This window comes from Oncorhynchus nerka, unplaced genomic scaffold (assembly GCF_034236695.1).
Source record: "Oncorhynchus nerka isolate Pitt River unplaced genomic scaffold, Oner_Uvic_2.0 unplaced_scaffold_891___fragment_1, whole genome shotgun sequence".
Lineage (NCBI taxonomy): Eukaryota > Metazoa > Chordata > Actinopteri > Salmoniformes > Salmonidae > Oncorhynchus > Oncorhynchus nerka.
Genome location: NW_027040003.1, coordinates 107,736 through 131,188, shown reverse-complemented (window position 1 = coordinate 131,188; position 23,453 = coordinate 107,736). Strand labels below are relative to the sequence as shown.

Genomic DNA, 23,453 nt, shown 5'->3' with positions numbered 1-23,453 from the left:
AGGGAGTGGGCTCACTCATCATTTTGCCTAAGAACACAGCCATGAATAAAGAATGGTACCAACACATCCTCCAAGAGCAACGTCTCCCAACCATCCAGGAACAGTTTGGTGACGAACAATGCCTTTTCCAGCATGATGGAGCACCTTGCCATAAGGCAAAAGTGATAACTAAGTGGCTCAAATTTTGACAAACTCCAAGCATTGATTATGCAAGAATGGGCTGCCATCAGTCAGGATGTGGCTCAGAAGTTAATTGACAGCATGCCAGGGTGGATTGCAGAGGTCTTGAAAAAGAAGGGTCAACACTGCAAATATTGACTCTTTGCATCAACTTCATGTAATTGTCAATAAAAGCCTTTGACACTTATGAAATGCTTGTAATTATACTTCAGTATTCCATAGTAACATCTGACAAAAATATCTAAAGACAGTGAGGCAGCAGACTTTGTGGAAATTAATATTGTGTCATTCTCAAAACTTTTGGCCACGACTATGCTCTAACCAGTCGGGTTCGGACAATTCAACTCAGAGCCGTCCCCACACACTTTCTGAAACAAAGAAACCAACGGAGAGACAGCGGAGTGGGCGCACGGCACGACAACAACACGCATGGAACAACAACAGAAGACACAATGTACCAAATAGAGAAAATACATCTGTAGCAAGGAGGTATGAGGACATAAAATGACGTAGCAACGAGCCAGTGATAAATCTGATAATGACTGGGAGTTACACGCACACACAGTAGGACGAAGATGAGGAGGAGGGACACGTACCATTGTCACAGCGCCAATTGATGTTGATGCAACGTCCGTTATTGCAGGTGAACTGGGTGAGAGGGAAACAGGTGGGGTAGGCTGGATGGAGAGAGAGAGAGAAAGAGAGAGAATGGAAGAGAAAGAACCCAGCAGTAACTAACTACTTTATCTGATATAACCATTATAGTTCCCGGCCTCCCTGTGGGCCTGGGTTTCAGTGATATGGGTATTGTGTTTAGTCTTTTATTGGAAGATAATGTTCTGTGTTGAAACATAAGGGTAAAGGGGTCAAAGGTGACAGTGAGGCAGGTGACCCACCACATGATGCAGGCTCGTCTGAGCGGTCCCCACAGTCATCGTCCAGGTCACATGTCCAGGAGATTGGGATACAGCGACCACTGGCACACGAGTACTGGTTGGGGGGGCAGGTGCGAGCTGAAGGTAGGAGTTGGGGGGGGCATTGAGATTACTAAACAGTTCTCCCCAGGAAAACGACTCCAATAGGATGTTATGAGGTTGTCCTTTGAAATATTATAACAGTAGTTGGATTCATGGGAAATGGCAAATGGCATTTTAAGCATCTTGGGAGCATTGAGACTACAGTCCATGTACACTGGGCGAGGCTGAGAGAAAGGTCAGCCCTCAACAACCATTGTCTGAATGATGTGTACTAAAGAGAGAGACAGAAAGACCGAGAGAGAGAAGACCGGGAAAGACAAAATAAAAAAAATTAAGTGTGTGTGTGTACAGAATGTGTGTGAATGAGTGTGTTACGTATTGTGTGTGCACCGTATGCAACCGTGTGTGTGTGAATGAGTGTGTTACGTATTGTGTGTGCACCGTATGCAACCGTGTGTGTGTACAGAATGTGTGAATGAGTGTGTTACGTATTGTGTGTGCACCGTATGCAACCGTGTGTGTGTACAGAATGTGTGTGAATGAGTGTGTTACGTATTGTGTGTGCACCGTATGCAACCGTGTGTGTGTGTACAGAATGTGTGTGAATGATTGTGTTACGTATTGTGTGTGCACCGTATGCAACCGTGTGTGTGTGAATGAGTGTGTTACGTATTGTGTGTGCACCGTATGCAACCGTGTGTGTGTACAGAATGTGTGAATGAGTGTGTTACGTATTGTGTGTGCACCGTATGCAACCGTGTGTGTGTACAGAATGTGTGTGAATGAGTGTGTTACGTATTGTGTGTGCACCGTATGCAACCGTGTGTGTGTGTACAGAATGTGTGTGAATGATTGTGTTACGTATTGTGTGTGCACCGTATGCAACCGTGTGTGTGTACAGAATGTGTGTGAATGAGTGTGTTACGTATTGTGTGTGCACCGTATGCAACCGTGTGTGTGTACAGAATGTGTGTGAATGAGTGTGTTACGTATTGTGTGTGCACCGTATGCAACCGTGTGTGTGTACAGAATGTGTGTGAATGAGTGTGTTACGTATTGTGTGTGCACCGTATGCAACCGTGTGTGTGTACAGAATGTGTGTGAATGAGTGTGTTACGTATTGTGTGTGCACCGTATGCAACCGTGTGTGTGTACGTCTGTGAACGTCCTACCAGAGCAGGTGGTGTTGGACTCATCCTCGTCTTTGCCACAGTCGTCGTCTCCATCACACAGCCAGCGCAGCGGGATACAGCGGTTGTTCTGACACTTAAACTTATCAGCTGGACAGGTGTGCTGGTCTGGAGGGAGGGACGGGGAGAGAAGGAAAAGGGAGTATGGAGGGAGGGATTGATGGAGGAAGGATAGAGGGGGAGAGCAGGGGTACAGAGTGTAGGAGACAGACAGACTGACTAGGCTTGTGTTTTGTCTGGAAGTGGAACCTGTCTGCAATCTGACTATGAACAAGCCAAGCTTTTTACAGAACCACCAACATCCCCCCTCACACACACAAAAATACATGTGAAAGGTAGCGGTTCTACAATCAATGTGTGTAAACTCACGGCAGAGCTCAGGGGCCTCGTCACTGCTGTCCAGACAGTCGTTGTCACCGTCACACTTCCATCGCTCCTGGATACAGCGGTTGTTTTTACAGGCAAACTCCCCGGGCTGACACTGAGGAGGAGGGATGTAGGAGGGGTTGACTGGGGGGAGAGAGAGAGCGTTAGAGCGAGAAGTTGAGCATTCAAATAACACATTTCCCCAACAAAGCTAAATGAGTGGGGCGGGACAGTGAGATACTAGCTAATATTCTGTCACATCTCAGCAGTCCACAACAAACACAAACCCTGTCAGAGCAGTGAGCCAACATGAGCCCAGTATGTGTCAGGACTACTGTCAGTCCCTAATCCCGCCCCTCTCCAACAACACCAAAATCTGGGCTGACTGCTCCATGAGTAAGAAGGATATCAATTTGCATACTATATACACACACAATTGTTCTCTCCCTCACACACACACACACACACTGACAGTTCAACTTTGAAATAGACAGTTTCATCCTCGGCTAATCTCTAAAAAGTTTCCTTCCATATGATTTATCACACACATACACATTGTGAGAGTATATTGTTGTTAGATATTACTGCACGGTCGGAACTAGAAGCACAAGCATTTCGCTACATTTGCATTAAGCATCTGCTAACCATGTGTATGTGACAAATAAAATTGGATTTGAATTTAAACTCCTGCTCTCCTGTAGCTGACCCCTGCTCCCTGACCTCTCACCTTTACAGCTGGTGTTGTCTCTGTCATCCAGTTGTTGGTCCTCTGCACAGGCACACTGCCTCCCATCAGGGATGGCCAGACACAGACTGCTGCAGCCCCCGTTATTTACACGACACGCATTAGAACCTGTAGACAGAGAGCGACACAGCGAGACAGAGACAGAGGGTGAGCGAGCGAACCAACCAGAGAGCGAGCCAGACAGAGAGCCGGACAGACAGACAGAGAGCCGGACAGACAGACAGAGAGCCGGACAGACAGACAGAGAGCCGGACAGACAGACAGAGAGCCGGACAGACAGACAGAGAGCCGGACAGACAGACAGACCGAGGGCAAGCGAGCCGGACAGACAGACAGACCAAGGGCGAGCGAGCCGGACAGACAGACAGACCGAGGGCGGGCAGGCGGGCCCCCCAGCCCAGCCCAGGACAGACAGGACAGAGCGAGTTAGCGAGCCAGACAGAGAGCGAGGGGGTAGAGAGATATGTTCAGACATTAATGTGTATTATCTAAGGGGATGGATGGATGGATAGATGGATAGAAGGGTAGGTGAATAGATGGATGAACAGACTAGTGTCCTGTACCTTGCTGCTGCTGGGCGTCATACATGCGGATCTCGAAGATGGGTGGTCGTTCGTTGCGGAGCAGGGAGACTGTCTTGGTGACCTGGTCCAATTTGTAGATGCTGCCACTGCGGTACTCGTTCCAGAACAGGAAGTGTTTGTAGTGACACAGGCCGAAGGCGTGGTTCAACTCCTGACCCTCATATACCGTCTGATAACACAATACAGGTGTTGAGGTGTCCAGTACACTCAGAGACTGCATATCCAATAAACCCTCAGAAAATCCCTATGACAACTACAGTATCATAATGTAGTCTCACCACTGACCACAGTAACTGCACAATATTATACTGTACTACAAATCTCACTTGATGTGTTATATCAATTTTATTACTTATTCTAGTTATACATTATCATGGTAACATTTGTCATGTGCTAACCTTGCGTTCTGAGTTGTTGAGGTACTGTAGACAACAGATGTGGTCATAGTAGGGTTAGGGCTAGTGACCAGTCTGACTGACCTTGCGGTCAGTGTTAGAGGAAATTATAGTTGAAATGATTAATTATGTATACATTTTTGATTAGAACCATTTATTCTAATACTATTATGTTATGGTATGAAAGGTATGGGTTCTTGGTTAAGCTGTTACTGAAAATGTAAGTAAAAACGAATTAATTGTCTGTACCTTGCGGGTTTAAGGGGGAGAAATGATATAGCTTTTCAGAAAGATAAGAATGTTTGGTTTGTGTTCCATTAGTGGAGAAAAGTATATCTTTTAGACAGTTTGGAATGTAGTTTTATGAGGGGAGTAGAAGAAGATCTCCAGACCTGAATACACTGCGCTATTGTGGGGATGGGAGAGAGTGTGTGAAACTGATGACGTCATTTTATGTTCTCTCTTTAAAATGTAATGTTCTTTGTATTTTGGGTCAGTACTCATCAAGAATAAATGCTGAACTTGTTTTTAAGACTGGTCTCTTGCTAAATCATGCAAAATGATAAACTTACAACTTATCATGAAATAGATAAGAGTGTGAATTTGGTTTTGGCTACAAAACATATAGGAATTTAGAATTCCTCTATCAGTAGACCATCTCGATGCGGTCGTAGTAGGTTTGGGGTTAGGGTTAGTTTTAGGGCTAGTAACCAGTCTGACTGACTGGACTAGGAATCAGTCTGACTGACTGGGCTAGGAATCAGTCTGACTTATCCAAATCCAAGATGGCGTAGCAGTAAGACGTGTTTGTTTTTGACCCGTGTAAATATACCTTTGTTGTTTTTAGTATACATTTCATAATATTTCAATCTCTTTTTTCCATTTCGAATTAAATATGCCTTCCTGCAACCCGCCTCACCCAATGTGGTACGGATCTCTATATACACCTCTGCTGTTTTCAACCAGGATCTCAGCGATCACCGCCTCATTGCCTACGTCCGTTATGGATCCGCGGTCAAACGACCACCCCTCATCACTGTCAAAGGCTCCCTAAAACGCTTTTCTAATCGACCTGGCCCGGGTATCCTGGTTGTTCTTTAAAAGTGTTTTCCTCAACATCTTAAATAAGCATGCCCGATTGAAAAAATGTAGAACTAACAACAGATATAGCCCTTGGTTCACTCCAGACTTGACTGCCCTTGACCAGCACAAAAACACCCTGTGGAGTTCTGCACTAGCATCGAATAGTCCCCACAATATGCAACTTTTCAGGGAAGTCAGGAACCAATACACACAGTCAGTTTGAAAAAGCTAGCCTTTGCTTTCCTAACAGACATTTGCATCCTGCAGCACTAATTCCAAAATGGTTTGGGACAATGTAAAGTCCATGGAGAATAAGAGCACCTCCTCCCAGCACCGAGGTTAGGAAACACTGTCACCACCCATGCATCCACGATAACCAAACATTTCAATAAGCATCTCCCTACGGCTGGCCATGCTTTCCACCTGGCTACCCCAACCCCGGCCAACAGCTCTATACCCCCCCCCCCCCACTTCTCCTTCACCCAAATCCAGACAGTTGAAGTTCTGATAGAGCTATCTGGATCCCTACAAATCAGCTGGGCTAGACAATCTGGACCCTCTTTGCCTAAAATTATCCACCGCCATTGTTGCAACCCCTATTACTAGTCTGTTCAACCTCTCTTTCGTATCATCAGATTCCTACAGATTGGAAAGCGGCAGCAGTCATCCCCCTCTTCAAAGGGGGAGACACTCTAGACCCAAAATGTTATAGACCTCTATCCATCCTGCCTTTCTAAAGTCTTCGAAAGCCAAGTGAACAAACAGATCACCGATCATTTCGAAATCCCACCGTAACTTCTCCGCTATGCAATCCGGTTTCTGAGCTGGTCACGGGTGCACCTCAGCCACGCCCAAGGTCCTAAACTATATCATAACCGCCACCAATAAGACAGTACTGTGCTGCCGTCTTCAACGACCTGGCAAAGGCTTTCGACTCTGTCAATCACCGTATTCTTATCGGCAGACTCAACAGCCTTGGTTTCTCTAATGACTGCCTCGCCTGGTTCACTAACTACTTCTCAGATAGAGTTCAGTGTGTCAAATTGGAGGGCATGTTGTCCGGACCTCTATGGGGGTGCCACAGGGTTCAAATCTCAGGCAGACTCTTTTCTCTGTACATATCAATGATGTCGCTCTTGCTGAGGGTGATTCTTTGATTCACTTCTACGCAGACGACACCATTCTGTATACATCTGGCCCTTCTTTGGACACTGTGTTAACAAACCTCCAAACGAGCTTCAATACCATACAACACTCCTTCCATGTCCTCCAACTGCTCTTAAATGCTAGTAAAACGAAATGCATGCTCTTCATCCAAACGCTGCCTGCACCCGCCCGCCCGACTATCACCACCACTCTGGATGGTTCCGACTTGTGGACAACTATAAATACCTAGGTGTCTGGCTAGACTCTAAACTATCCTTACACTCATATTAAGAATCTCCAATCCAAAATTAAATCTAATTTTGCAACAAAGCCTCCTTCACTCATGCTGCCAAATATACCCTTGTAAAACTGACTATCCTACCGATCCTTGACTTCGGCGATGTAATTTACAAAATAGCCTCCAACACTCTACTCATCAAATTGGATGCAGTCAATCACAGTGCCATCCGTTTTGTCACCAAAGCTCCATATACTACCCACCACTGCGACCTGTATGCTCTCGTTGGCTGGTCCTCGCTACAAATTCGTCGCCAAACCCACTGGCTCAAGGTCATCTATAAGTCTTTGCTAGGTAAAGCTCCACCTTAGCTCACTGGTCACCATAGGAACACCCACCCATAGCACACACTCTAGCAGGTATATTTCACTGGTCATCCCCAAAGCCAACACCACGTTTGGCTGCCTTTCCTTCCAGTTCTCTGCTGCCAATGACTGGAACTAATAGCAAAAATCACTGAAATTGGAAACTCATATCTCCCTCACTAACTTTAAGCATCAGCGGTCAGAGCAGCTCACCGATCGCTGCAGCTGTACACAGTCCATCTGTAAATAGCCCATCCAACCAACTACCTACCTCATCCTCATATTTGATTTTCTGCTCTTTTGCACACCAGTATTTCTACTTGCACATCCTCATCTGCACATCTATCACTCCAGTGTACATTTCTAAATTGTAATTACTTTGCCACTATTGGCCTATTTATAGCCTTACCTCCTTACTTCATTTGCACATCCTGTATACAGATTTTTCTATTGTGCTATTGAGCGTACATTTGTTTATTCCAAGTGTAACGCTGTTATTTTTGTCGCACTGCTTTGCTTTATCTTGGCCAGGTCGCAGTTGTAAATGAGAACTTGTTCTCAACTGGTCTACCTGGTTAAAATGAATAAAATAAATAAAAATGCGTTCTGAGTTGTTGAGGTACTGTAGACAACACAGATGCGGTCGTAGTAGTGTTTAGTTTTAGGGCTAGTGACCAGTCTGACTGACCTTGCGTTCAGTGTTGTTAAGGTAGACCATCTCGATGCGGTCGTAGTAGTGTTTAGTTTTAGGGCTAGTGACCAGTCTGACTGACCTTGCGTTCAGTGTTGTTAAGGTAGACCATCTCGATGCGGTCGTAGTATGCGTCCACCCAGTACAGGATTCCCTGTGGGATGTCCAGACTTAGACCGTTGGGCCACAGGACCATCTTACTGGTCAGGAACACGTTCCTGTTAGAACCGTCCATCCAGGCCCGCTCTATCTTCCCTCTCTTACTCTCCTTAGGGTCCTCCTCCCAGTCTGTCCAGTACATCCACCTGGGGACAGAGAGGGGGATGAGCACGGGTGTGTGTGTGTGTTTTGGCCCCCCCCACACACACACACACACACTACGCAGGTCACAGCGGAGTGTCCCCGAGTCTGGATGTGAATATGCTGACTTCATTTGAACCTTTGTAATAATTTTCTTACGTTTTCACAAACCATGATGAAGACGCTCCCCCTTCTCCCATAGAAAAGAAAAGAGACTAAACAAATGGGTCATACAAAAGCAATGCGCGCACACACACACGAGGGATATAATTGTTTAAGGTGCTGTGAGCAGAAAGTGGTGGATCAGTGACAGGAAAATATACCAACAGCCGACCATCTGCTTTGTTCTCATCCCCACACACCGGTATGCATGTACGTACTCACGTATAAATGCACAAACCAATGTGGACACACACACACACAGAAACCCACAAGGCCTCCTTCCCTTCTCCCTCCCTTTTTCCTTTGTCCCTCCCTCCTTCCTTCTCTCACCCATGTAGGGGGTCCACTACGATGGCGCGGGGGTGGGTCATCTTGCCCTCGATGAGAGTCTTGCGGGTCTGGGAAGCCTTCTCCAGCCTGGCCACATTGATGGTCTTCTTGGGCCCATCGTCCGTCCAGTACAGGTTATCAGCCATCCAGTCCACTGCTATACCCTCCACTGTGTGGATTCCTGGAACACAGAGGAACAGGTGGTGAGAGGCCAGTTGCCCTATTATACACCACAAAACTTGACATGGTAGATCCAAAATGGCCACCTGGCCACTAACAGCAGAAACTACCAAGACACATTGCTAGCATGATTTTGGAGCCATAATGGCCACTACTCTCCATTACAGCAATGATGCCCCAAAATGGCCACCATGCAAGGCAGTTACTGTACCGTCCTTCAGGATGGTGTCTCTCTCTGTGCCGTCGATCTTTTGGCGGCCGATGAGGTAGCTGGTGGCGTCAGCGAAATATATGAAGTCACTCTCTGAGTGGAAGTCCAGGGCTCTGGGGTTCATCAGGTTCTCTATGGGGATCATGTACTCATCTGGGACCTTAGCATTCATGTCCATGCCTCGGATGACCCCTGGACGACCTTTACCATACACCAGGAACAGCTCATGCTCTGGCTCTGGAAAAAACATGGGAGAGAGAGAGGACTTACTGGGCCTGTATTCATAAATAAAGCGTCTCAGAGTAGGAGTGCTGATCTCGGATCAGACCCCCATGTCCACTTAAACTTATGCATTACATCTAATTAGGCAAAACTGATCCTAGATCACTTTCTGAGATGCTTTATTAATAGGACAGGCCCTGGCCTGTAAACTCACAAAAACGCATAATCGAGTCCGGCCAACCTTCTCATGAGAGGTAGCTTCTGAAACGATTTCAAATCACACTACAATGCTATAAAACAGACAGACAAAACAGGAAGAGGAGGAGAGCATTGATGAGGCCTTTACCATTAAATAACATCCATAGGATTCCAATCACCTCCACAATTCCTGCCTTTCCTCTGTCTAGTAATGAATATCTTCTCCAAAGAATTGACAGTTAAAATGCTGTAACACTGTAAATAGCAATGCCCCATATCATTTGCATTGATTAAACTGATAAAAACTGTGCAAGAGAAGCATAACCCCGTAAACGTCATGAGAATGTAAGGTCTTTTCAATAATTCTAATTCACATTTGACGACTTGTTCCATATGGTGTAGTGGACGGAATAGGTTGTGGCTGAATCTATCGGCACTGGTGTGGTTTCAAGGGCACCTAGGGTTGTCATGAAACAGATCAATATGTGGTTGCTTTCATATCCGCATAGAATATTAATACACACCTCTCAGGCAAGCTGAATCAATCAGGGAGGGAGTTGTACTTTGTTACTACGCAGACAAAAGTAGTCAACTCTGAAAATACTGCTTATTATGGGTCTCCCAGGCCTTAGCTCAGTTGTCCTGATTCAACCTTCACTGCCATTGGCACAGGGTCAATAACATAATCGATGTCTGCCTCCACTTCACAGTTATAGTGTAGGCTTCAAGCATGTAGATATTGATTAGGGAGGCTAGCTGTCAATGTCATGCAAGTCAGTCTACTGGTCAGATTTGAGGAGCTGCGAAGGAGCTGATTGGAGGGGTTGAAAGCGGATTGCCTGTGAAAAAAATGTTATGTATCTGAGAGACCATTTGCTGTACTGTAGACTAAAGTATGCACTGGGAAAGTGAAAGGGGGATACCTAGTCAGTTGAATGCCTTCAACTGAAATGTGTCTTCCGCATTTAACACAAACCCCCAACCCCTCTGAATCAGAGAGGTGCGGGGGGGCTGCCTTAATCGACATCCACGTCTTCGGCGCCCGGGGAACAGTGAATTAACTGCCTTGCTCAGTGGGAGAACAGATTTTTACTTTGTCAGCTCGGGGATTAGATCCAGCAACCTTTTGGTTAATGGCCCAGCGCTCTAACCACTACCTGCCGTAGGAATGGGTTGTTGTATTTCAGAGCAGATTGGCTTTATAATGAAACATTTTATTGTCTTATTTTGTAAAGTGCCTAACAGATAATTGGCTGTACTGTGGAGTATCTGAGAGGGGATTGGTTATGTGGTACTTACTCTTGCAGGACTTCCCGTCACCTCCCAGACTGAATCCAGAGCGACAGCGGCAGGTACGGGTCTTATGGCTGTTCCCCAGTAGGCAGAAGTCAGAGCAGCCTCCAGCCTTCCCAAACTGGTCTGGTTCACATGCATGGCTACGCACTGGAGGAGAGGAGATTTCTGAGTGAATTTCAACCATACCACTATGTTGGTGGGTTAAATATAGAATTGATTTGACAATATGTGCAGGCAGCATAGTATATAGAACCCTATAACAATTACCTGGCGGCTGTCGTCTCTGGTGGTAGACGTGCAGGGCCCCTCCCTTGTCGACGCGGGTCACCACCTGGTAGTCAGAACTGTTGAAGCGGTTCACTCTGATCACACTGGTCTTAGGCTGCATGTTGGCGCTGTCTGAGTTAGTGGCATACAGGTAGTTCTCAAACACTGTCAGACTGTACAGGTGCTCAATCTGGGAGAGGGGGAGGAGGAAGAGATTGATGGAAGGAGGGAGAGCAAGGAAGAAAGAATGAGTGACAAAGAACCAAAAACCACAATCAATACAGAATTCCACTTGAACACCCATTCACTCAGTATGTATGGAACCCAACACTATACAGCTGATTCAGAATCCCAAATGACCCATAGCCTGACTCAGGCCTCCATTTCCCATAACACACTCTAACAGGTCTAAACAAACATATCACACATATCCATCTGTGAGGAGAAGAAAGCCGGCCTCGCTGTCCCAGTAAACAGCACTAAAGTGAAATAGATGAAAGTGGTGGTCGATCAGCTCTTCAGATCAGTGACTAGCATCCATTAAGATCAGGCTGGGGAAGGAATACAACACATGGCCTCTGCAATAGTGCCTGTACCCTCACCATCAATAACCATCCATAGACTTTAAACTGCCACTGATGGCAATCACACACACCTGGTTGTATACACACACACAGACTTGATAGCACACACACACAATTAAAAGGGGCTGTGTGTGTGTAGTTGGCTGTGCCCCCAGGTCCAGTGAGTAAAGGAAGGCCATTACTTGTGCAGATACACAGCTAGCGTTAAAAGCCCTGCTAACAGGTTTAAAAGGTACAAGCCACGGCATCATCCACAGAGCTCTGCTTTAACTCCTATTAATCAGCTCTCTAATAAAAAGCTCCCTGCTCTCTGGCCATAGCTCACTGACCATCACCACATTACTGCAGGAGAGAGAGAGGATCCTCACAGGAGATAATACACAGGAACCTCTACATAGATGGGGGAATTTGGTTTTAGTGGCAAAAAAGTATTTACCTTGGATTTAAGTTTTAACTCTGCTTGGATAACAAGGAATGTAAAGTTCACAGCTATTAAGTCTTCTTGTGTAAAACTCTTTACTCTAAATTAAGGAAATGCCCTTCCGCTCCTCACAACAACCCCAAAATCTGCAATATTCCTAAATGTTAAACCCTCCTAAACGCTCCGTTCCAGACCCCTGAAGAAGTGTGCTAGTCTGTCGTAGGTTGATAACCTCACCAGCAGGCCCTGTATGATGGTGTGTCTGTTTTTGCCTTCGTAGTCCACCACCTCTATGTAGTCCAGGTAGGCATCGGCCCAGTAGACCAGCCTGTTGACCAGGTCCAGGGTGATACCGTGGGGGAACACGATCTTACTGTCCACCAGCTTGGTCCGGTTCTGACCATCCATGTCACAACGCTCCACCTTGGGGATCTGACCGTAGTCTGTGAAGAACACTTTACTTTGGGAGGAAAGAGATGATGGGTGATTAGCTAATTCATTGATGGATTTATTCAATTTTATTCCAAATGTATTTTAGCAGGTAAGTTGATTGAGCATGTGTATGTTGTCAGTTACAGCAACAAGCTACAGTAGGTAAGAGTTGCAGGGAAGAAGAGCAACAGCTGTTTTGACAGAGTGAACAATTGATTGATAGGTTCATTAATAAATTCCTACTTTCCATGTCTATGCAGGTATAGGGCAAACTGATGTTAGAACATATGTAGTTGAATAGCCCTGTTGAATAGCCCTGTTGAATAGCCCTGTTGAATAGCCCTGTTGAATAGCCCTGCTGAATAGCCCTGCTGAATAGCCCTGCTGAATAGTCCTGCTGAATAGTCCCGCTGAACAGCCCCGCTGAACAGTCCCGCTGAACAGTCCCGCTGAACAGCCCCGCTGAACAGCCCCGCTGAACAGCCCTGCTGAACAGCCCTGCTGAACAGCCCTGCTGAACAGCCCTGCTGAATAGTCCCGTTGAACAGCCCTGCTGAACAGCCCTGCTGAATAGTCCCGTTGAACAGCCCTGCTGAATAGTCCCGTTGAACAGCCCTGCTGAATAGTCCCGTTGAACAGCCCTGCTGAATAGTCCCGTTGAACAGCCCTGCTGAATAGTCCCGTTGAACAGCCCCGCTGAATAGTCCCGTTGAACAGCCCCGCTGAATAGTTCCGTTGAGCCTATACAGCCTATGCATAAGTGTATGTGCGTGCCTGCCTGCGTGTGTGTCCTCACCCCATGGTGGGGTCCAGGGCGATGCCCTTGGGGTTGTACAGCTCCTGGTCCAGCAGGGTGACACACGTCTGTCCGTCCTTGTCACACACAAATATCCGGTCATCCACATCATCCACAAAGTAGAAGTTTCCTGTCAGCCAGTCAATAGCCATCTGCTCCACATCTGGACAGCACACAGACAGAATAGGAGAGAAGGGGGGAAAACGAGACGAAGGCACAGAGAGGGAGAGAGAAGAGGCAGGGGACAGAGAGAGGGAGAGAGAAGAGGCAGGGGACAGAGAGAGGTAGGGAGAAAGAGGTAGGGGACAGAGAGAGGGAGAGAGAAGAGGCAGGGGACAGAGAGAGGTAGGGAGAAAGAGGTAGGGGACAGAGAGAGGGAGAGAGAAGAGGCAGGAGACAGAGAGAGGGAGAGAGAAGAGGCAGGAGACAGAGAGAGGGAGAGAGAAGAGGTAGGGGACAGAGAGGTAGGGAGAAAGAGACGGAGGCACAGAGAGGGAGAGAGAAGAGGCAGGGGACAGAGAGAGGTAGGGAGAAAGAGAGGTAGGGAGAAAGAGACGGAGGCACAGAGAGGGAGAGAGAAGAGGCAGGGGACAGAGAGAGGTAGGGAGAAAGAGAGGTAGGGGACAGAGAGATGTCAAATCAAATTTTATTTGTCACATACACATGGTTAGCAGATGTTAATGCGAGTGTAGCGAAATGCTTGTGCTTCTAGTTCCGACAATGCAGTGATAACCAACAAGTAATCTAACTAACAATTCCAAAACTACTGTCTTATACACAGTGTAAGGGGATAAAGAATATGTACATAAGGATATATGAATGAGTGATGGTACAGAGCAGCATACAGTAGATGGTATCGAGTACAGTATATACATATGAGATGAGTATGTAGACAAAGTAAACAAAGTGGCATAGTTAAAGTGGCTAGTGATACATGTATTACATAAGGATGCAGTCGATGATGTAGAGTACAGTATATACGTATGCATATGAGATGAATAATGTAGGGTAAGTAACATTATATAAGGTAGCATTGTTTAAAGTGGCTAGTGATATATTTACATCATTTCCCATCAATTCCCATTATTAAAGTGGCTGGAGTTGGGGGAGTGTCAATGACAGTGTGTTGGCAGCAGCCACTCAATGTTAGTGGTGGCTGTTTAACAGTCTGATGGCCTTGAGATAGAAGCTGTTTTTCAGTCTCTCGGTCCCAGCTTTGATGCACCTGTACTGACCTCGCCTTCTGGATGATAGCGGGGTGAACAGGCAGTGGTTCGGGTGGTTGATGTCCTTGATGATCTTTATGGCCTTCCTATAACATCGGGTGGTGTAGGTGTCCTGGAGGGCAGGTAGTTTGCCCCCGGTGATGCGTTGTGCAGACCTCACTACCCTCTGGAGAGCCTTACGGTTGAGGGCGGAGCAGTTGCCGTACCAGGCGGTGATACAGCCCGCCAGGATGCTCTCGATTGTGCATCTGTAGAAGTTTGTGAGTGCTCTTGGTTCTCATGAACTCGCACACCGAATCAGCGTATTCGTCAATATTTTTATCTGACGCAATACGAAACATGTCCCAGTCCACGCGATGGAAGCAGTCTTGGAGTGTGGAGTCAGCTTGGTCTGACCAGCGTTGGACAGACCTCAGCGTGGGAGCCTCTTGTTTCAGTTTCTGCCTGTAGGCAGGGATCAACAAAATGGAGTCGTGGTCAGCTTTTCCGAAAGGGGGGCGGGGCAGGGCCTTATATGCGTCGCGGAAGTTAGAGTAACAGTGATCCAAGGTTTTACCACCCCTGGTTGCGCAATCGATATGCTGATAAAATTTAGGGAGTCTTGTTTTCAGATTAGCTTTGTTAAAATCCCCAGCTACAATGAATGCAGCCTCCGGATAAATGGTTTCCAGTTTGCAAAGAGTTAAATAAAGTTTGTTCAGAGCCATCGACGTGTCTGCTTGGGGGGGATATATACGGCTGTGATTATAATCGAAGAGAATTCTCTTGGAAGATAATGCGGTCTACATTTGATTGTGAGGAATTCTAAATCAGGTGAACAGAAGGATTTGAGTTCCTGTATGTTTCCTTCATCACACCATGTCTCGTTAGTCATGAGGCATACGCCCCCGCCACTCTTCTTACCAGAAAGATGTTTGTTTCTGTCGGCGCGATGCGTGGAGAAACCTGTTGGCTGCACCGCATCGGATAGCGTCTTCCCAGTAAGCCATGTTTCCGTGAAGCAGAGAACGTTGCAGTCTCTGATGTCCCTCTGGAATGCTACCCTTGCTCGGATTTCATCAACCTTGTTGTCAAGAGACTGGACATTGGCAAGAAGAATGCTGGGGAGTGGTGCGCGATGTGCCCTTGTCCTGAGTCTGACCAGAAGACCGCTACGTTTCCCTCTTTTTCGGAGTCGTTTCCTTGGGTCGCTGCATGCGATCCATTCCGTTGTCCTGTTTGTAAGGCAGAACACAGGATCCGCGTCGCGGAAAACATATTCTTGGTCGTACTGATGGTGAGTTGACGCTGATCTTATATTCAGTAGTTCTTCTCGACTGTATGTAATGAAACCTAAGATGACCTGGGGTACTAATGTAAGAAATAACACGTAAAAAAACAAAAAACTGCATAGTTTCCTAGGAACGCGAAGCGAGGCGGCCATCTCTGTCGGCGCCGGAAGTTACTAGGTAGGGAGAAGAGGCAGGGGACAGAGAGGGAGAGAGAAGAGGCAGGGGACAGAGAGAGGTAGGGAGAAAGAGAGGTAGGCACAGAGAGAGGTAGGGAGAAGAGGCAGGGGTCAGAGAGAGGTAGGGAGAAAGAGAGGTAGGGGACAGAGAGAGGTAGGGAGAAAGAGAGGTAGGGGACAGAGAGAGGTAGGGAGAAGAGGCAGGGGACAGAGAGAGGTAGGGAGAAGAGGCAGGGGACAGAGAGAGGTAGGGAGAAGAGGCAGGGGACAGAGAGAGGTAGGGAGAAGAGGCAGGGGACAGAGAGAGGTAGGGAGAAGAGGCAGGGGACAGAGAGGGGTAGGGAGAAGAGGCAGGGGACAGAGGGGGTAGGGAGAAGAGGCAGGGGACAGAGAGAGTAGGGAGAAGAGGCAGGGGACAGAGAGGGGTAGGGAGAAGAGGCAGGGGACAGAGAGGGAGAGAGAAGAGGCAGGGGACAGAGAGGGAGAGAGAAGAGGCAGGGGACAGAGAGGGTAGGGAGAAAGAGAGGTAGGGAGAAAGAGAGGTAGGCACAGAGAGGGAGAGAGAAGAGGCAGGGGACAGAGAGAGGTAGGGAGAAAGAGAGGTAGGGGACAGAGAGAGGTAGGGAGAAGAGGCAGGGGACAGAGAGAGGGAGAGAGAAGAGGCAGGGGACAGAGAGAGGTAGGGAGAAAGAGAGGTAGGCACAGAGAGGGAGAGAGAAGAGGCAGGGGACAGAGGGAGAGAGAAGAGGCAGGGGACAGAGAGGAGGTAGGGAGAAAGAGAGGTAGGGAGAAAGAGAGGTAGGCACAGAGAGGGAGAGAGAAGAGGCAGGGGACAGAGAGAGGTAGGGAGAGAGAAGAGGCAGGGGTCAGAGAGAGGTAGGGAGAAAGAGAGGTAGGGGACAGAGAGAGGTAGGGAGAAGAGGCAGGGGACAGAGAGAGGTAGGGAGTAAGAGAGGTAGGCACAGAGAGGGAGAGAGAAGAGGCAGGGGACAGAGAGAGGTAGGGAGAAAGAGAGGTAGGGGACAGAGAGAGGTAGGGAGAAGAGGCAGGGGACAGAGAGAGGTAGGGAGAAGAGGCAGGGGACAGAGAGGGAGAGAGAAGAGGCAGGGGACAGAGAGAGGTAGGGAGAAAGAGAGGTAGGCACAGAGAGGGAGAGAGAAGAGTCAGGGGACAGAGAGAGGTAGGGAGAAAGAGAGGTAGGGGACAGAGAGAGGTAGGGAGAAGAGGCAGGGGACAGAGAGAGGGAGAGAGAAGAGGCAGGGGACAGAGAGAGGGAGAGAGAAGAGGCAGGGGACAGAGAGAGGTAGGGAGAAAGAAAACAGGAGACATCAAATATGAGAAACAGAAGAATTTACTGTACATGTTCCCATTGACTGATGCATCTTCATAGACCAGTTATTTCTCTCTGGCGGCATCTTTGAGGGCATCTATACTGTCCGTGGATGTACTGTGTCGTGCAGTAGTAAACAAAATGGTGGGGTAAGACTGAGGTAATGGTAGAGAGCTCCATCATGACTTTGCAGTCCCATGAACTGCATGCAACTGTCCTGCTATGCTTAGCTTTCTGTCGGACTGTCTAATTGCTAAGTAAACATCAAATGAAACTGTATGTCACATGCTTGGTAAACAACAGGTTTAGACTAACAATGAAGAGCTTACTTCCCAACAATGCAGAGAGAAACATATGAATCATAGAAATATAATAACAGTTGGAATAAATACACAATGAGGAACTGTCTCTGTACGTGGGGTACCAGTAGCAAGTCGATATGCAGGGGTACGTGGTAACTGAGGTAGATATGTACATATAGGTAGGAATTAAATGTGACTAGGCAACAGGATAGACAAACAGTAACAGCAGCGCATGTGAAGAGTCAAAAGGGTTAGTGCAAAAAGGGTCAATGCAGATAATATTGGTTAACTATTTAGCAGACTTATAGAAGCTGGGGGTAGAATCTTTTGGTTCCAGACTTGGTCCTCCAGTACCCTCTTGCCATGCGGTAGCAGAGAAAACAGTCTATGACTAGTGTGGCTGGAGTCTGACAATTTTTAGGCCCTTCCTCTGACACCCCCTGGTACAGAGATCCTGGATGGCAGTGATGTACTGGGCCGTATGCACTACCCTCCGTAACGTCTTGCGGTCGGATGCCAAGCAGTTGCCATACCAAGTGGTGATGCAGCCAGTCAAGATTCGCTCAATGGTGCAGCTGTATAACTTATTGAAGATCTGAGGGACCATGCTGAATCCCATCAGCCTCCTGAAGAGGAAGAGGCGTTGTGTTGATGTGTGTGGACCATGATAATACCTTAGTGATGTGGACACCAAGGAACTTGAAGCTCTCGACCTGCTCCACTACAGCCCCGTCGATGTGGATTGGGGCGTGCTTGACCCTTAGTTTCCTGTGGTCCACGATCAGTTCCTTTGTCTTGCTGACGTTGAAGGAGAGATTGTTGTCTCTGACCTCCTCCCTGTCTCATCGTTGTCGGTGATAAGGCCTACCACCGTCCTATCGTCTGCTAACTTACTGATGGTGTTGGAGTCGTGCGCGGCCCTGTTCTTGGGCGAACACGGAGTAAAGGAGGGGATTAAACATGCACCCCCCCCGTGTTGAGGGTCCCTGGTACTTCCGGTTTGTGACGACCTTCCCACTGTCTGCCAAATTCTCTCTTTGATCTTGTTTTCCATAATAGGATGTCGGTGGGTGGAGCCGGGAGGGTCGTCAGCGAAATGGGACACACCTGGGCCCAAAAATAGCACAATTGGTTAGGAGCCCGTAAAAATACTGTTATTCCCTCCAGCGCCATTCTATCACGTGACTACAGTATGCGCTCATTGCTGATGTTTTGAAATCTACAGCACATTAACCAGGCACCGTATCGTGTGTGTCTCCTCTACATAAGTACATGGTTGTCAAGTCTGACTCAGTCAAAAGATCGATTGGGAATCCATATTAAGCTACAATCAGGTAGCTTGACAGAAAGCCTCGCCACACAATGCACACACAGAAACAGACGTCGAGCAAATTCCTAGAAAGCCGGGCAGCCTCTAATTTGGGTTATTCCTTGCAAGTTCCTTGAATGTCAAAAGAGATGACATTGACCAATCAGGCTTCCTCTAGGCAATGCTCCTGTCATTCAGACAGACCGTTCTCCATTCCCTCCTATAACCCTCTCTCACTCTACCTCCTCCTTCCCAAACCCACTTGGAGGTGGATGTTGCCCCAAACCACTGATCTAGGGTGAGATGTTTTGGTGAAGAGCAACTTCTACATTATACTCCTATAACTACTGTGGGAATGGAATGGAGCCCTGCTCCGCTTCACTGTGGTTGTGTTTGGTACTAGTTAGTTATCCAGTGTTGTGTTGCTGAATGTTGTTGCGTCCGCTGGGTGAGGAGAGTGAGAGTGTGGTTGTTGGGATGGTAAAGATGGTGTTGTTTAATCTTTGCCTGGCTACCCATCCACATTGCTCTGGCCAACTGACGTTTCTTCTCCACGATGAGTCTTTATTTGCCTTCCTTCCTGACGATTTCTAGAATGAGAACACATTCTGACCATTCTGATTGGTCCCAGAAACCAATGGGTTGGGCCAGGGCCAGAGCCAGCCTACTGGGCTTCTCAGGCGCGACAGTGTCTAGGGTTTACTGAGAATGGTGCAACAAACACGAAACATCTAGTCAGAGGCAGTCCTGTGTGCAAAAACAGCTCGTTGATGAGAACTCGAAGGAGAATGGCAAGAATCGTACAAGCTAACAGGAGGGCTACAAACAGACAAATAACAGAGCAGTACAGCAGTGGTGTCTCAGTTTGCACAACTCGTCGGTCCTTGATGGGTCATTGCAGACGACCACACTGGGCTCCACTCCTATCAGCTAAAAACAAGAAGCAGCAGCTCCAGTGGGCACGCAACCATCAACACTGGACAATGGTCCAGTGGTCCAACAAATCCTGGTTCCTGATGTGTCATGTTTATGGATTTGGCGTAAGGAGCATGAGTCCATGGCCCCATCATGCCTGTTGTCAACGGAACAGGCTGGTGGAGGGGGTGTGGGAAATGTTTTCCTGGCACACGTTAGGTCCCTTGATTCCTCAGAAGTTAAGGGAACATGTGAAGGCCCCTGCCCTACCCAAACTATGCCGAATATAGTGAACACACAGAGGGCAAAGGGTTTAGACGAAAATAAGAGAGAGAGAGAGAAAGAGCAACACATCTACTATTTTTAGTAGATGTGCCAGAGATCACAGAGAGCCTCATTTTGAGAGCTAGATATGAGACACTGGGGAACACAGCGATACAGGCCCCTAAAATGGTGACATTATTACTGGGTTTAGAGTGTGTGTGTGTGTGTGTGTCTGAGGCAGGGGGCTGCACCTCCCACAAGGCCATGCTCTGTCTTTTATTGAGCAGATACCACAGAACCCAACACACACACTTCACCCTAGGGTGACACCAGTCATCTATGGGGTATGCCTGGTGTTTGGTAGTGAGGGGGGCACTGTGGCATATTTCTGGTGTATGCAGGTGAGGGGGGCACCGTGTTGATTTAGGGAGACCAAGGGGATAGATTTCTCTAAAAGAGGAAAGAGTAGGATGGGAGGGTTGACGAGGCAAATTCCAAGGCCTAAGAGGGCAATAAAAGCGTGCCTAGTGAAAGCAGCTCTTGGGCAATAAATCTAAATGGAATTTAAAAGGTTTAATTGTTCAGTTTTTTAAACACATGCACACTAACAATATGTTTCAATGTGATTGAATGAGGAGGGCATTCAAAACGGATGATATACACGTTTGCACTTAACTCTCTGATTTCCACAAGGGAAACTTAAGAACAGCAGGCTTAGAGGGGAGAAGATTATAATTGTAAAAATACCTTTAATGGTCCAGTAGGAGAGGAGTGGAAAGAAGCAGATGAGAGGCGAGGGGAAAGTCTAATCCCTGTTCATTGGAATGTACTCCCCCCCCTACTTCTGGTAAACAGAAAATGACCGGGAAGCCAAAATATTTTGGTTTTGCTTTGTCCCTGCATCCCCTCTCCTCTCACTTCCTCCATGCATCCATCCATCACCCCCCTGTTCCCTTCCCTAGAGGAGAACAATCTAGATTCATTAACTGCACCTCTATTTGACGAACATTGCACTATAAAACAACTCAACATAATTTAAAAAAAAAGACCAGTGCCTTTTTTTCTCCTCCAAATAGGTTGTTTACTCTGCTCACCTCTCTGCACCTCAAAGAGAGAAAGGACTAGATCCATATCCAGGGAATTTGGGAGGGTGTATTTCTCACCTGCACTTGCTATTGGACCAAAAAGAGCAACATCTATATGATTGGAAACGGAGAGTAAGTATATTGCATTAATCAATATCTGATATGTTGAAGTTGTTGCATACCATACCGTGACGGAGCGCTAATAAAATACAAGTTCCGGCTAACCTCTTCACACCCTCCCCAAACAGTGATTTAAGACTTTACACCCCCCGCCCCTCAAATTCCCCCCTCCACCTCACCAAAACCCATCTCCTGCATTCAAAACACTCCAGTCTTAAAACACCATCTGGAGAACGCATCACAAGACAAGAATGGAGTCACAAAAAGATGGCTAAAAGACACGCTATTCCAAAATGTGGTACTGGTTAAGACGCAGCCGGTGGAAAGCAAGGCCAGAGGGAGAGGAAGAACAGAAGAAGAAGAGGAGGATGGAGAGAAAAGATTGACATTGCTCTATCGTTGTAAAGTAGTTGGTTGAAGGGGTGACTTTAAGGTTACTGAGAGGCTGAGAGAAAGAGACTGACAGAAAAAGAGAAAGACAGGCAACAGTCAGAAAGAGATACAGAACAAGTGTTGAACGTGGAGCTGCAAGAGAGACTCTCTTTTCCAGCACATGACCTCCTAAGGAGATGTAGCAGAAACATCTGTACTGAGAGCAGCTAGTAGGCCCTTCCCCATTACTTCACAATAACCCCCTGCTGCTTTAGCAGGAAATCCTTATGAAAACATTCAAATTAGCCTTAGAATCAATTCAACCGTTACCATAAGGATAGCTTATGGACTGGGTGATACTATGATAGCTTTATTATGCAGTGTCAGCTCCATCCTACAGTATTAAGAATACGTGACTGTACATACACACTAGACATGCTGCATGACTCCAGTACAATGTAATAAAATAATGGTATTCTAGGGATGAGCAACTTAATGGGGTGTCAACTTAATGCTGTAAGTGAGGGGGAGATGCACAGACAGGGAAAGTAAGGAAGAAAACAAAGTGCATGAGAGAAAGAAAGAGTAAAAGGAGGCGCACATCTGGACTGCTCATCTGAGGTCATGAATCACTGCGACCACAAACGCACCCTTTCCTATGTGACGACCTCTGTCATTGGCTGCCTGCTTGACCCGGTCGTGTCGACTCAGCGAGCGAGGCCCGTTCATTCCCTGTCACACTCGCATGCCAATAGCCTCAGCAAACTATCAACTCTACCTAGTGCTGGAGCATTGACAAAAACTGTCATATTACCAACAACAATTCTCAAGTGAAGAGTCAATAATGGAATCTGATAAACAGATATGTTCGTTTATTTTCCTATTACGGAAATAAAAGGATGAAATATGCCTTAGAGTGGATGGATAACTTGCTAAAAGTCCCAGTTTCTATTCTAAGGGTTTTAGTGAAAATAACAGCGAAAAGGGGGACAGTTTTTGAAGAGCTATTTATTTTCTCCCCCACTACGCACACATACAGTTGAAGTCGGAAGTTTACATACACCTTCGCCAAATACATTTAAACTCAGTATTTCACCATTTCTGATATTTATTCCTAGTAAAAATTCCCTGTCTTAGGTCAGTTAGGATCACCACTTTATTTTAAGAATGTGAAATGTCAGAATAATAGTAGAGAGAATGATTTATTGCCTGTAAATTGTTTAACTTGGGTCAAACGTGTCGGGTAACCTTCCACAAGCTTCCCACAATAAGTTGGGTGAATTTCGGCCCATTCCTCCTGAAAGAACTGGTGTAACTGAGTCAGGTTTGTAGGCCTCCTTACTTGCACACGCTTTTCAGTTCTTCCCACAAATTTGTGATAGGATTGAGGTCAGGGCTTTGTGATGGCCACTCCAATACCTAGACTTTTTTGTCCTTGAGCCATTTTGCCACAACTTTGGATGTATGCTTGGGGTCATTGTCCATTTGGAAGACCCATTTGCAACCAAGTTTTAACTTCCCGACTGAGGTCTTGAGATGTTGCTTCAATATATCCACAACATTTTCTTTCCTCATGAAGCCATCTATTTTGTGAAGTGCACCAGTCCCTCCTGCAGAAAAGCACCCCTACAACATGATGATACCACCCCCCTGCTTCACGGTTAGGATGGTGTTCTTCAGCTTGCAAGCCTCCCCCTTTTTCCTCCAAACATAACAATGGTCAT

General features: G+C 46.9%; 1 protein-coding gene across 1 annotated transcript in view; it reads right to left on the bottom strand.

The window, feature by feature from the left end:
- Window positions 1-776: 776 nt before the first annotated feature.
- LOC135568902 (low-density lipoprotein receptor-related protein 1-like) overlaps window positions 777-23,453 on the bottom strand; it is a gene marked incomplete at its 3' end in the record, with an annotated part of 88,147 nt that continues 65,470 nt past the window's right edge. The window contains exons 7-19 of the mRNA XM_065015689.1: window positions 13,360-13,522; window positions 12,369-12,591; window positions 11,127-11,316; window positions 10,863-11,006; window positions 9,144-9,380; window positions 8,753-8,933; window positions 8,043-8,265; window positions 4,022-4,211; window positions 3,441-3,566; window positions 2,717-2,857; window positions 2,330-2,455; window positions 1,077-1,193; window positions 777-857 (exon numbers count right to left, since the gene is read on the bottom strand). Of these exons, the coding sequence (XP_064871761.1) occupies window positions 777-857; window positions 1,077-1,193; window positions 2,330-2,455; window positions 2,717-2,857; window positions 3,441-3,566; window positions 4,022-4,211; window positions 8,043-8,265; window positions 8,753-8,933; window positions 9,144-9,380; window positions 10,863-11,006; window positions 11,127-11,316; window positions 12,369-12,591; window positions 13,360-13,522 (2,142 nt within the window). The remainder of the gene's footprint in view (window positions 858-1,076; window positions 1,194-2,329; window positions 2,456-2,716; window positions 2,858-3,440; window positions 3,567-4,021; window positions 4,212-8,042; window positions 8,266-8,752; window positions 8,934-9,143; window positions 9,381-10,862; window positions 11,007-11,126; window positions 11,317-12,368; window positions 12,592-13,359; window positions 13,523-23,453) is intronic.